At 54.4% G+C, this 13,593-nt stretch overlaps 1 protein-coding gene across 3 annotated transcripts in view; it reads left to right on the top strand.

The window, feature by feature from the left end:
* The window catches only part of PCSK6 (proprotein convertase subtilisin/kexin type 6), a 139,591-nt gene that overhangs the window by 43,568 nt on the left and 82,430 nt on the right, over positions 1 to 13,593 (top strand). For all 3 annotated transcript variants that reach the window (XM_040968765.1, XM_040968766.1, XM_040968767.1), the window contains exons 3-6: positions 8,437 to 8,547; positions 8,976 to 9,119; positions 10,107 to 10,183; positions 11,828 to 11,916. In XM_040968765.1, coding sequence (XP_040824699.1) covers positions 8,437 to 8,547; positions 8,976 to 9,119; positions 10,107 to 10,183; positions 11,828 to 11,916 — 421 coding nt within the window. The remainder of the gene's footprint in view (positions 1 to 8,436; positions 8,548 to 8,975; positions 9,120 to 10,106; positions 10,184 to 11,827; positions 11,917 to 13,593) is intronic.

Here is a 13,593-nt window from a genome sequence, read left to right as displayed (position 1 = left end):
TCTATTGTATAAGAGAGCTCCGATAAGTGACAGAATTTACGATCCTCCCCATAGTTACCTAAAAACGAATGGAGTGTGCATTTGTTACAGCAGCACATGGAGGGAGGGGAGGTGGTGTAGTTCTCTATGATCCTGCAAGCACTTTCTCACGTGCACCCAGGAGCTCTCAAACACGTTCACACTCAGACTCTCATACGCATGCCTACACACACACACACACACACACACACACACACTCACACTCACACACTCACACACTCTCTCACACACTCACACACTCATAGGCGTCTTTTTACAACAATCCTCTCCCAGGGTTGTGCTGTTCTTTCCCTTACACTCCTAATTACCTTGATGTGACTCTATTTTTACCATCTTTGAAAAGGGTCATTTTACTCAAACTGTGCGGTCGATGGGCCCATCCCGGGGAGAACAGCCCGAGTGTAAGCCGAGTTCTCTGTCATCCCTGGGTTTTCCGAGGGCTGTCATTTCACCAAACTGAAAGCATTTGTTTTTAACTTGCTCCTTTGCCAAGAGTCTGGAGAAGGTTGGGTGCTCCCTCCGCGTCAGCCAATAGCTGAAAGGGCTCACGGATTTTTTTTCAATTACTCGTGCTGGGCCTGCTCCAAGCTGGCTTTCAGTTAGCTGTTGCTGCCTGTGTCTTCCAAACCGTACATTTTAGCCGGATGAGTCGGGTTCAGCCCTGTCCGCCCTCCCCTTCCCTTCTCAGCCAGTTTGGTGGTGGGAATGGGAGGGTAAAGATATGCTTAGGGAGGTCCTTCTGTGGCAGTGGGAGCCCCCGACTTGAACTTGAGGCGTCCCTGTAGCACTTGAAAGCTCCCCACATTGCCGTGTGGGTTCCAGAGCTGAGCAAGCCCTATGTGTTGTCAGTGGAGACTTTGCCCCCAGAGTGTAACCGGGGCTCAGGTTTCTTCCAGCTGTGATGCAGCGTGGGGCTGATCCTTCCATCTGTCGCAGCTGGAGTTTTATCTGACAGTTGGGTGTGCTGCAGCCATTCGCAGAGCAAACAAACACAAAGTCCCCAGTAAATAAAGGCCTAAGGAAAGCAAGTGACCAGATTGGGCTTGCTGGACAGTAACCAGCGAGAGCAGGGGTGGCCACTGGCTGCCAGGGGGAGAGGAAGCCTCAGGCTGTCCCCAACCGATGGTGACAGCAATTGTGACGCCCATCCATGGCGCCTGGGAGGACGGAAATAGCAGGCCGTCCCCGCATGTTCTCAGCATAGCCCAGCTGGTTCTAAGTGGCCCAGCCGCTGTGAATTGGCAAAAAGTTGGAGTTTTAAAATACTCCTAGGAAGCTGCTGCTGTTTCATCATGTGACCCGCATGTCCAGCACATTCACTTGGTTGTCTGTCTTATCAATGTCTCCAAGTCACAATGTCCCAAACACAGATGGCTCATTGCTGTGTCTCAGAGAAAGCATGTCTGATGCCGAGGTGCAAACCCAAAACTCCCCAGCCTTGCCCCGTTCATTGGAGCTGTTCCACAACCTTGCTCATCCTGGCCTGCACCCCTCACCTAGGGTAACCACCTGCTTTCCGTCACTGGGACCCCTGCACTGCCCTCCATGCTGGCCCCCTGAGGAGCATCCTCACCCCCATCCACTTGCTGTCCCTGCTGCCAAGGAGTGGACATGAACTGTTAAGTCCCAGGCCCTCTTTGGTCTGGCAACCTTGTGGCCTCTGAGGCACGGTCCTGCTGGCCCTTTAGGGGCATTCTCAGTGGCCATCACTCCTCCCCTCGGCACTGGCTGCTGCCAGCCCCGCCCCACTCCCCATGCACCTGCAGCCCTGCTCCTGGGAGCCTGCGCCAGTCCTCCAGCCTGGCCAAGCAGCTGCAGGTTTATATTCTGGGTGTGACCTCGGAGAAGGGGGCATGGGGCACTGTTTGATGGTGCGAGCATTTGTGTGCCTGGGAGCTAGCCAGGGCCGGCAGGGGGTCTGCAGCTGGTCCTGGGAGTTGCAGTCAGCAGGCAGGGGAGAGACTATGAGAAGTGAACCAACTGGCCTGAGGACGATGCACTGGGGAGAGGAGGAGCTCGTGGTTGGACATGTGCGAGTTCATCTCTTGCTGATGCAATGCAGTGCTCTCCACGGCCAGTTTGTATTCGCTGGCATGTCTGTTGGTCACTGAATCGATAGCAGGTGGACGACCGGCTTAGTGCGTGTTGATTGAGCTGGGTCCCCGTTTACAGAGTTTAGGTTCCAGGAACAGGCCCTGGATTTTCACTTCTCAGCTTTTTTCTGTAGGAATGCTTGGAAAGACCATCATGGTCCACCTTGGTTAAATGCTGCTGGAAACCCTGAAGGGGGCGTCAGTGAGCCAGGCTGCATCTGGTGTTTGCTAAGGCAGCCCCAGCCAGCAGGGGCTGGTCGGCTGGGCACATTGGCATCATGCTGGCTTCACACATGTGATCATTTGCTGGGGCGGCCTTGACCAAGTGCACCAGCACCTGAGTGGTTTACATAACATGATTCCGGGTTGCTAGGGTTCAAGGTTAGGGCAGGTGAAGGCAGAGGGCCGCCTCCACACTGTGGCATCACGTGGTCCTTCCTCAGCATGTGTTTGGCTGATCTCCTCCTCTGATGAAAACACTGGCCATGACCTCAGATGCTGTCTGCAGGTGTGGAAGGGCGAAGAGCAGGGGTGGCCAGGATCCCAGGTGCCATGGGAGAGTCTCGAGGCCCCGAGAATCTACTTGACTGCTTTGTCTGCTGTCCTGGACCGCAGGAGTCACGCTGTCACCCCCGGCCCTGCCCCAAGGTGGTTGAAAGCCAGCTGCAGGGGGCCCTGTGGAGCCATTTCACCATCCCTGCCTCACGGTGCTAGTCCCCCACTGCCCTCCAGGAGTGACAGCTGTTGTGTCCATGGGAAGGAACCCATTTCCCTCCTCCCGGAGAGCTGCTAAGCTGGACAATTGTTGAGCATCCGGGATCCTGGAAGAACTGTGAAAGTTGTCAGCTGCTCTCTCTCTCTCCCTCTCTCTTTAAACAGCCTCAGCAGGTTAGATCTGTTTTCTTGAATACCACACAACCCCACAACAGGGAGGAGGTTTCAGCTTGAGGTGCCCTGGGGGCTGCTTAGGCCAGGTCCTGCCCATCGCAGTGGCTTGGAGGTTGGAGGTCCCTGACCTCCTCCTTGGCCGGGTCCCCCTGGTCCTGCTCCCACGTGTGAGGAAGGAGGGGAGAGCGAGCTGCCAGGGCTGTCTCCCTTCTCGAGGCAGCTGTCCGCGGGCCACAGAAGCCCCTGGTGCTGCTGTTGGGGACTTAGCAGGTGGGTGAGGGAGCCTCTTGGTTCAAGAGTGTGTTTGCTACATGGGACCCTGGGAGGCTCCAGAAAGGAGTCTCTTAAGGTTCTTTATTGGCTTTGTCCATCTCAGAACAGACTCTAGAACCCCACACCTCGTAGGAATCCCCAGGCATGGCTTGGGGTGCACACAAGCAGGCCTTTGTGCTCCTCCCTGGTGACTCTGGCTTAGGGGCAGGCAGGAGCTTTAAAACACCCTCCCATGTGTGTCCTTTGTCATACCGAGGCCTCACGTGTCCTGCAGGCTTCTGGCCACAGCCAAGAGAACATGGCCAGGACTACCGTGCCTGGACATGTGGTTGGACACGTGTGAGTTCCAAGATGTTAATGACCATGACGTCTGGTGGGGTCCTGCTAGGAAGTGGGGTTTCTGGGTGAGCCTCTTTGGAGTTTAGCTCATCTTTTGCAGTGTGTTTAGTTTGCACTTCCCCAGGAGAAAAGTGGAGGAAGGCCTGGCTTTGGAGAGGCAGACGATCTCGCAGTGGCTGTAACCTTGAGACCGTCATGGGATGCTGTTCCTGCCGCTGCGGAGAGCTCTCCTTGCTATGTGGGCTGCATGCTGAGCCAGAGGCAGACAGGAAATGTCTGAAAGGACAGTGGGGGTGGGACTTCATCCTCTCCAGCGCAGACTTCTGGAGATCCAGGTGCTGAATCGGTTTGAGCAGAGACAAGGTTTGGGTTGGGCTCCACATGGCGTTGGGCTAGCCCAGCTCCTGCCACCCCGGGTTCCTTCATGGCTGATCTGCGACGGACCGGCTCGGCCGGAAGCAATCAGTCCGACGGGAACAGGACCCCAGGAATGGTGGACAAGGATTCGGCGAGTGACATGATCATCCACAGAAAAGCCAGCCAGCATCGCCAGAGACTGGAGACACACTATTTCTACTTAGAAGTCTGTGTGTCACTTCATTCCTTTGTTCGAGAAACACTTAGTGAGGTCTTGCCTGAGATGCAGCAGTGTGCACTGCCTGCATAGGCCCTGCCTGCATAGGCCCTGCCTGCATGGGGCATGCTGATGGGGGGAGGGAAAACAGAAAAACCCCTGGAGACCTGCAGGCTGGGGCCGCACAGGCCCTGACCTCTGACCCTTGAGAGAAGCCTGGCTTTGCATTCATCCCAGGCCAGCTTTCAGTTTGGTTTTCCACTGAGAAGGTCAGTGTTTGAGTACTGCACAGGTGCCTGTTACAGGCAGAGCGTGCTGCTGTTAGGTGATGACCACCGACCACCCGCCCGCTGCTGGAATAATATCAGCAAGTTGTTCAGAGTTGTAATGGAAGCTTTATTGGAAAATCTGCTCCTGGGCCCCCTTTGTGTAGAGGGGAAGGAAGAGGGACGCAAAAAGGGCATCTGAGATACGTGTGGAGGAGTTTTATACCCCTCTAGACACGTGGGCAGGCAAAGGGGCTGTCCATGCCCCAACTATGTAAGGAATGTCCATTCAGGTGTGCCATTGGTCAACTGGAATCCCGCCAGGTCGATGATGTAACTGGCTCCTGTGGCCCCTCCTGTTCCAGGCTGAAGCCTGGGAGACATGCCGGTCCAGAGCAGACCAGCCCCTCGTCTCCAGTGCCCTGGGCAGCCATCAGCTGCAAGCTGCGGGAACATATCCCTGTCACTAAGGGCAAGATGGGTTTCCATGCCACATTTTAGGTGCAGTTGGGAGAGAAACATTCCTGGGGAAGCCTGAAGGGGAAGCCCTGCCCTGTCTAGCTTGGGGTGTTGGAAGTTTCCAGATGGTGGTGAGGGTTGAAGGCTGAGCCCAGGTCAGTCCAGTGAGGTGGGAAGCGATAGACTGGAGAAGCAACCGGGCCTCAGGGAGGCGGCAGTGTTGGGGCTGCTGCTCCAGGGGTGGTGTGGATGGCCCCAGCCTGCTATGCCAAGAGGTAGGGCAGGCTGCTGAGGTTTTGGGCACTGTGACTGGCCTGGGGGTGACATGGAGTGCAGGAATCCATCCTGTGCTGTCACATGCAGGATGGAGGCCAGGGTGCCCCACTGGAGACCATTGTGACTACCTGATGGATCCAGGGGATAGTGGCCATCGTAGGTGACTTATTGCAGGCTGGGAGTCTGACACTGTAAGGTTGATGACTAGGGAACATTAGAGAAAAACCCCGGGTCATTCCGACTTGGAAAACAAGGGCATTGCAATGCCGCTCACTTTGAGGTGGCTTCTATGGGAGATGCCAGCTGGGGTAGCATCCTGGGTCCAGCAAGATACAGGAAGAGAATGCTCAGCGTGAGACGTGGGGTCCAGGAGGCCTTTGGCGCAGGTGGTGGTTCTGGACAGAGTGTGCCCCTGGGGTGCACGCAGGCTACTCCACGCTTTAAACATTAGTCAAGAGTTTCTGCCCTCAGTCCCCTCTCCCTCCCTAGGGTTCCCACCCTGTGGCCTCAGCTCCACAGAACCCTCTGCATTAGACTTAGCAGTACCAGCAGTAGGAGGGGGACCCCTAACGGACTCTGACCTCAAACACCAGGCCAGGGTCTCAGCTGTGACCCAGGCAGTGCCTCAAGTCCATGTGTGTCGACATAGGGTTCTGCAGCAGAGCCAAGCCTTTTGGCAAATGCTGACTAACTTTGGGGGAAGTCAGCTACTCATCTCCGTCTCTCTCTGCAGGGTGGCTTGGGGTACAGCCTGGCAGCGGGTGCTGGGCTTCATCTGGCAGGATGCAGGACAGATCCTGACCTGGGTGTTTGACACAAGATCAGATCTCTCAAGTTATGGCTTTTGTGGGTTACTATCAGTAGGTGCAGTAAGCAGAATGTCTCAGTGTTTCAAGTACTTTGGAAGTGCCTTCCAGGAGCAATTACAGATGATCTTGAACTTGGAGCTGAGACTTTTGTAAGTGACAGAACCCAAATCGACTGAGCTCTTGGCAGGGCTCCTAAGCAGCCACCGTGTGGGCATTCTCTGGACCAGGTGCCCACCAGGGCTGCCAGGCTGCCAACGGAGCTTGGTGGCCCTTAGGCTGTGGGTATATTAGTAGAAAGCTGGATGAGAAGCCAAGGTGTCGGGATCTGTTCCTAGGGGTGTGGTCTTCCCAAGAGGTCCGAGCCACTGCAGCACAATGCCTGCCCCACCCCCAGGAAACTTTAAAAAAAAAAAAAGGAGGGGGCAGGCCACCTGCATCCCATATCAGCCCGGGTTCAGGTCCCTGCACATTTTCTTCTAACGCACCCCAAGGTGGCAGGCCCGTTGGGAGAGGCTTTACAGAGTTGTCAGCTCCTAGCTTTGCCCTGGCCCAGCCTGAGCTTTTGAGGCTGTTTGGGCAAGGAACTGGCAGCTGAGAGCGCGGTCTCTGGTCTTGCAGTAAATCAACACATAGTGACAATACTGACCATGCACGCAACCCTCGTCTGGGCTCCTTCTAGATGATCCCACTTGGCAACAATGATCCAGTTTCTGTGGATGAACACACAGCTCAGGGAGATGAACTGACTACCACTGGGTTTTGGCCCAGCCAGCCGGATTCCTGTTCTCTGCCTTAAATCCTTTATGCTACCTCTCGAATTATGTTCCTTGATTGTGAAGATAAATCTGCCAACTGAAAGAGGAGTAGAGCACTTAGAAATGTGTGAGTCCGTGATAATGTCAGCGTCCGGGCCTTGCCGCGCTTAATGTTTTGCTGCATCTTTTCTGGAGTTTTCTCTGCTCGTGTCAGGACTGCATTTCCAGTGGCTGTCAGATTCCATTGTATGGATCAGTGGTTTGCTTACTCCAGTGCTTATCCTGCGACAGCTCCCATGACAGCTTGATCAAACTGTGGCCTCCCTCTCTGCTCCTCCTCTCGCCTTACCTGAATTTCCTTTGGGGGAGGGGATAAGGATCACCTGATAATTTATTGGCAATTCCACAAGTTCCACCCCCTCTTGGTGGAATCACTTTAGAATCAAAGTGATATTATTTCTTCCTTCCAGATATGCACACAAATTCAGAATTTTTCAAATATGCTCATTCTGAAGTAAAAATGGCAGAGCAGTATTGTGGAGTAAAACCAGTGTTCCGATTCCAGCATCCCCTAGGAGCACTGGCTGCTTCCTTCCCATCCAGCTCCCTGCTAACCTCCTGGGGTAGCAGTCAGGGATGGCCCAAGTGCTACTACCCATGTGGGTACCCAAATGAAGCTCCTGGCTCCAGGATCCATCCTGGCCCAGCACAGGCTGTTGTAGCCATCTAGAAAGTGATCTGGCAAATGAAAAATTTCTCTTCCTCTCTCTCATACACACATACACACACACACACACACACACACTCACTCACTCACTGTCTTTTTCAGATAAATAAAGCATACAATTAAATTACATTAAATTAAAAATAAAATAAATGGAATAGAAATGTCCCCTTGGAATGCACTGTCCAGGTGGTTGTTTTAGGAACAGTCCATTTATTTCTTTAAAGCAAGAGAAAGTTTGTTTGAAAGGTAGAAGCGGGGAGAGACAAAGAAAAAAAGAGAGTAAGCTTCCATGCATTGATTCACTCCCCATATGGCCCCAGTGGCCAGTGTTGGGCCAGGCTCAAGCCAGGAGCCTGGAACTCCCATCTGGGTCTCCCATGTGGATGACAAGGGCCCAAGCATTGGGGCTGTGAGTGGGGAGCTGGATCGGTAGAAGAATGACTGGGGCTCAAGTAGGTGTTCCCATGGGATGCTGGTGTTAGGCAGTGGCTCAGCCTGCGGCAGCACAGTACCAGTTCCCATCACTCCATTTTTCAGACAAAACACTTGGGACTGGGTGTGTAGAAAGAAAAAGTCCATTTAGTTCACAGGTTTGGAAGCTGAAAGTCTGAGACCAAGTGGCCTCTGGTGAGGGCCCTTGGCTACATCCCAGCATGGCTGAGAAGCACAAGGAGAAACAGCTGTGCAGAGAGGTGGGAGGAGGTGCTTGGGTGGCTTTGCTTTCATGAAAACTCACTGCAAGAAATCACCGCTGATCTTCCCTAGTGTGGAGTCCCTGCAACCCAAACTCTCACCTTCCAGAGTTCCCCACTTCTAGGTCCTGCCACCTGTCCCCTGCCCCACTGACAATGACTAGGCTTCTGACACATGAACTGTTGGAGACATGCTTACGTTCCGTGCAAACCCTAGCAAGCAGTAATGTCATTTCTCCCTGACAGGTCAAGTGGCTACAGCAACAGACGGTGAAGCGCAGGGTGAAGAGACAGGTGCGGAGCGACACGCAGACCCTTTATTTCAATGACCCCATTTGGTCCAACATGTGGTACATGGTGAGTGGGGGCCCCAGCTTGCAGGGGGGTCATGTAGCTCCCCAACACAGCCCCAGCTTCTCATGACTTCTGCCTATAAGTCTGGACACCATGAGAGCTGCCTCGGGAGTTTTCTCTGAAATTGAAGTAGCCTGGGTGGCTCTCCTTAGACAGAGAAGTCATTTGGTGTAGAACTAAGCAGGCAAGTTGACACCCTCACTGATGGGAGGGGAGAATGACAGAAGTGCCAGGTGCAGAAAAAGCAAGAGAAACCCTTCACTTTGTACCGCCTGTGTGTTGGGAGGGGAGGAAGAGGTGGGGCTGGGGTCTCCTCGTATTGATTGGCAAACATAAGGCCCTGTCTGTGGGTGTGCCCCGGGCATCTGTCTGCAGAGGGTGCATGTCAAGGCATTGTGGGGTGGGGGGCTTTGTGTGGTCTGTGCACGTAGCACTGTGGCGACAAGAACAGCCGGTGCCGGTCGGAGATGAATGTGCAGGCAGCATGGAAGAGGGGCTACACGGGGAAGAACGTGGTGGTCACCATCCTGGACGACGGCATAGAGCGGAATCACCCTGACCTGGCCCCCAATTATGTAAGTCAAGCCCCTGTGCTGACAGGTGCACACTGTCAACTGGGCTGGTCCCAGGATGCCTTTCAGGTGAATTAAGAAACCCATAGTCAAGATGGGCATTGTAGGGCTTTAGTGATAGGGGCCATCATCATAGGGTTAAGACATGGGCTGCCTGGGCTCGTCGCACAACTCGGGGACCTTGAGCAAACCGATGACCTTTTTGTGCCCAGCTGCAGGATGGGGTCATATAGGAGGTTATTTCCCAGCATTATGGTAAGGATTCATGGCGCTTATAAGGGTGGAGAAGAGAACCTGGCACAGGGCAAATAGGAGAAAATCATTAGATGTTCTCAGGAGCCTGCGGCCAAGAGGGGCTGAGTATACCACATCAGGTCCATTTGACATCCGCAGAGGGAGCCCTTTGTGGCGAGTTTTGAAGTCTATGCCCACCGCACCAGACAGCTTTTCTGATCTGATGTGTTTTAGAAGGCAGACACACAGCCCTGTGATCACTGCTATTCAAAGATGTGAGCAAATGAACAAAAAGTGAAGGAAATTCGTCCGTCTGTGGACACGTGGATGGGTTGGTTGGACATGCTAAGGGAGAGACGCCATCACTCCCCAGGACAGAAGCTGTGAGATTCCAGCCATGGGGCAAGGGGTAGAGTGCTGGCCGCCAGGGGCTGGGGAGGAGCGGTGAGAGCAGAGCTCCAGTTTTGCAGGTTTAAGAGTTCAGGAAACAGGGTGGTGGTGTTTCCATTTCAGTGAGAACATGCTTTATGCCACCAAGTTGTGCACCTGTAAGTGACTGAGATGGCAAGTTTTATTCATAAGGGCTTTACCACAGTGAAAAAAAAAGTTGTGAATGTGGATGGATAAAGTCAGGGGAAAACCCAGAGTGTGGTTTCCTTTATTTTCCAAGAGAAGCCTTTAAAAAAAAAATCACAGAAGACAGATTTGTGTAAGTGCTGGGTCATTTCCCCACTCTCACTGTGGCTTCATTGGTAGGATTCCTACGCAAGCTATGACGTCAATGGAAACGACTATGACCCATCTCCACGATATGACGCCAGCAACGAGAATAAGTATGTCATTCTGGACCCTCCTCCATGTCCTCCTGGCTCGCCCCGCCCCCAGCTGCAGCTTGCATGTGACAGTCCCAGATGTAGCACAGGCTGAGGCTGCTTCCCTGCCCACCCCAACACTGTCCATTGGGCTTCTACCAGGAGCCAGAAGCTGTGTCCACACAACCCTGCAGGCCACGAATGGAGGCGTCTCTGGAGCCAGCCTCTTCCTACAGTGGTGTAGCTCCTGTGGCTCAGCTGGAAATAGAAACTGTTCCAGTGTCTGGCTGTGTTGGAATAGAGAAAGTTGAGGGGTCTCTGGGGCTGGCTGAGCGAACAGCCATGGTGTGCTGGAGCGCACAGGCCTGAGCATTACTGGTCCCATCCTTGACCTCAGGAGCTGCGCAAAGGGGCCTGAGTGCTGCTAGCCGATGCCTAGCTCTGCCATTCCCTGGCTGGAGATCCGTGCCCATTGGGGGACATTGTAGGAGTCATCTTAGAGACCGCCCAAGAAGGGGGGATAGGCAAGAAGCCCACCAAGTGGCTGTCAGGGCACCACGGGGATTGTTGTTGGACAGTCCAGGCCCTGGATACTCATGCATGCTGCTGGCTGGACCCTCTGCCGGGCAGGAGATGGGGACAGGGGGGCATGCCCTGAGCCCTTAGTGTTCTTCCAGAAACAGCAAGAGAAGCACCTTATTCTGGACCAGGCGCTTGCCTGGCTCAACCTGCAGGCTGCCCTGCTTCTAAACCTTGCATGCAAGGTGTGGCATGGTGTCCGGTTGGGGAGAGGCCCTGCTGGGCTGCAGTGTCCCGGGAGCCAGCAGAGGCTGTGGCCTCACGTCTCAGGGTGCCCTTGCCGCCCCACAGCAGGGGAGGGCATGGAACAATGATCCGGATTCCAGGCAGTGACCCTTGAAGGGCAGGATCGAATCGAGCTGTGTGCCCTGTGACCAGCGCCGGCCCTGGGGCCGAGCCCAGTCACCGAGGACAACAGCCTTGCCCTTCCAAAGCGCTGTGAAGGCAGCTTTAAATTTGAATCGATGACTCCAATCCCCATGGGCTCTTTACAGCCACGCACTGTTTAAATTTGCCCATATTTTTGGCCTCCATGGAAGGAATTGACTTGAGGTGGCACATTGAACATGGACTCATTACTGAAGATAGCCATTTGTTATTCTCGTAATTTCTTCACGGTCTCCCTCTCCTCCCATCCCCCGCCCTCCGCTGGTGCAGAGCATCAAGCTTAGAGCTGCGTGCTTGGCTGCTGCTTAGCTAGCAGTGGCAATGCTGAGGCGATTGTCCCCAGGGGCAGTGTAGTGCCATAGCAACACAGGGGACATGACCTGAGACTTTGGTGCCAGTTGGTTTTTTCTTTCAGATAGACAGGTACTGATGTCACACCTGTTGGTGTCAAGCGATGTGTTGATAGTCCCCTTGTAGGAACGTGGCCAAGGGTGCCGGGAGCATGTGCCTCTAACCCCTGCTGCCCAGGGGCATGCCCCTTGCCGGATCCAGGAAGGGCTGTGCCAAGCCTGGCTTGGTGCTGTCTCCAGGTGCACAATGATGGTGATGGAAAAGGATGCAGATGTTAGGTTGGGGTGCTTACAGATCCCCAGGAATTACCAGGACTGGGCCCTCACCTTGTTTTCTCCTTTGCTTCAGACATGGCACTCGCTGTGCGGGAGAAGTTGCGGCTTCTGCAAACAATTCATACTGCATTGTGGGCATAGCATACAATGCGAAAATTGGAGGTAAGCCTGGGGTATGCGCAGCTGGAGAGCTGAGGGTCTGGGGGCCCCGAGCACCTCTCCTGTGGGCTCAGTGGGCTCAGTGGCCTCATGGTCGTGCCAGAACCTGGGGCCAGCAGCTGCAATGCCATGTGTGCCATTGCCTAGACGGTAATTTCTCTCCATTTCACCTGAGCAGTCTCTGCCTCCCCCCCACCCCCACAAAACCCCCTCTGGACCTGCTAAGCTGGCCTCTACCTGGCAGATACCCCAGTAAACAGCCACATTGGCTCTCTGCTGCCACAAGCCCTTGGCCTGCTCTGTGTCCTCTCATCTAAAGTTTCAATCTTTTCCTTTCCAAGTCCCGACTCCCACGCCAGCCTGTTCACCTGCTTCTGCTGCCCCTGCCTTCTGCTTTAGCTGGGAATGATGCTGGTGGGAGCAGAGGAGAGCTGCCAGGAAGCTCCAGTGACTGCCAATAGCACCTGGGCAGCCCGGCCGCACTCAGATAGGTGGCTGCTGCCGTGCCTTCCGGGGATGGCTGCAGCCCCTCCTATCCCTTCGCAGCCCCTGGTAGCCCCACAGCAGGAATCACCAACAGCCTGAAGAGCAGAGGTTGGCCCAGGGGCTTCCTGGAACCCACATCCTTGGGGACTTTCTTGAGTTGTGTTTAGATAGCAGATCCCGGGCTTTTGCACATCTTGCCCTGGGTGACCTTTAGAATGGGCAGGTGTTGTGGCTCCATAACAGGTGTTCCTCTCATCTTCCACGGGCATGTTCCGGAGTCTTGGTTAGAATCAGGAGTCTTAGCTAAGGGCCTCATTCTTCTGGAGATGTGCGGGTTCTCCCAGGAGCCTGGACAATGAGGAGGACCCCCTCCCAAAGGGCTGCAGAATCGAGCTGGCACAAGCACCAGACCCATCACCACCACTCACCAGCTGTGTACCCTTGAACAATGCACAGAACCTCTCTGGGCCGAGCCTGCTGACTGCCCAGGTTAGGCATGGCGATGCAGCCAGACGCCAATGTGAGAGTACTGGCTGGGAGCTCAGCTTGTCTCCCCTGTGGATGCTCCCAGAAAGGAGAACGAACATTTGCTCTGAGTGAGGGGCTGGACAGCAGCTGTGGGCTTGCAGGAGTTAGCTTTCTGTCATTTTAATACCATGAGAATATCTCAGGTGGGACAAGCTTGAGGGAGCCTGGGACTGAGGCTGGACCACTGGAATGTGGCTGTGACCTTGGCCTTGACTGAGGCCGAGTGATAGACTGAGGCTTCCGTGTTGTGATATACTGTCAGCCCATCAGCCCCCATACAGGCAGCCACACCTCCCTCCAGCCTACCTGCCAAGCCCACCTAAGTGTGGCACAGTGTTTGGGTGGGCCAGCCCCAGTGTAGCACAGCCTCTGCATCTGAGTAGGCTGGCACAGGCAGGGAATCTCTCCCAGATACCCCTAGGGCTGACCATGGAACTAGCTTTTTTGTTGTTTTTCCCTCCCTCTCTTCCTACCTTCTTCTCTTTCTCTCACTCTTTCTCTCTCTTTCTGCCTCTCTCCCCCTTTCCTTCCCTCCCTCCCTCCCTCTCTCCTTTCCTTCCTTCCTTCCTTCCTTTCCTTCTTTAATTATTGCTCAAGTAAGGCTATGATCTTGGTCCTAACTTATCCCAGTCTCTCTGGGATGCATAGTACAGGTTCATTATCCCT

The sequence above is a fragment of the Ochotona curzoniae genome, unplaced genomic scaffold (assembly GCF_017591425.1).
Source record: "Ochotona curzoniae isolate NIBS_2020 unplaced genomic scaffold, NIBS_Ocur_1.0 scaffold_4701, whole genome shotgun sequence".
Classification (NCBI taxonomy): Eukaryota; Metazoa; Chordata; class Mammalia; order Lagomorpha; family Ochotonidae; genus Ochotona; species Ochotona curzoniae.
The sequence above is the reverse complement of the archived record's forward strand: the minus strand, read 5'-3'. Positions and strand labels throughout refer to the sequence as shown.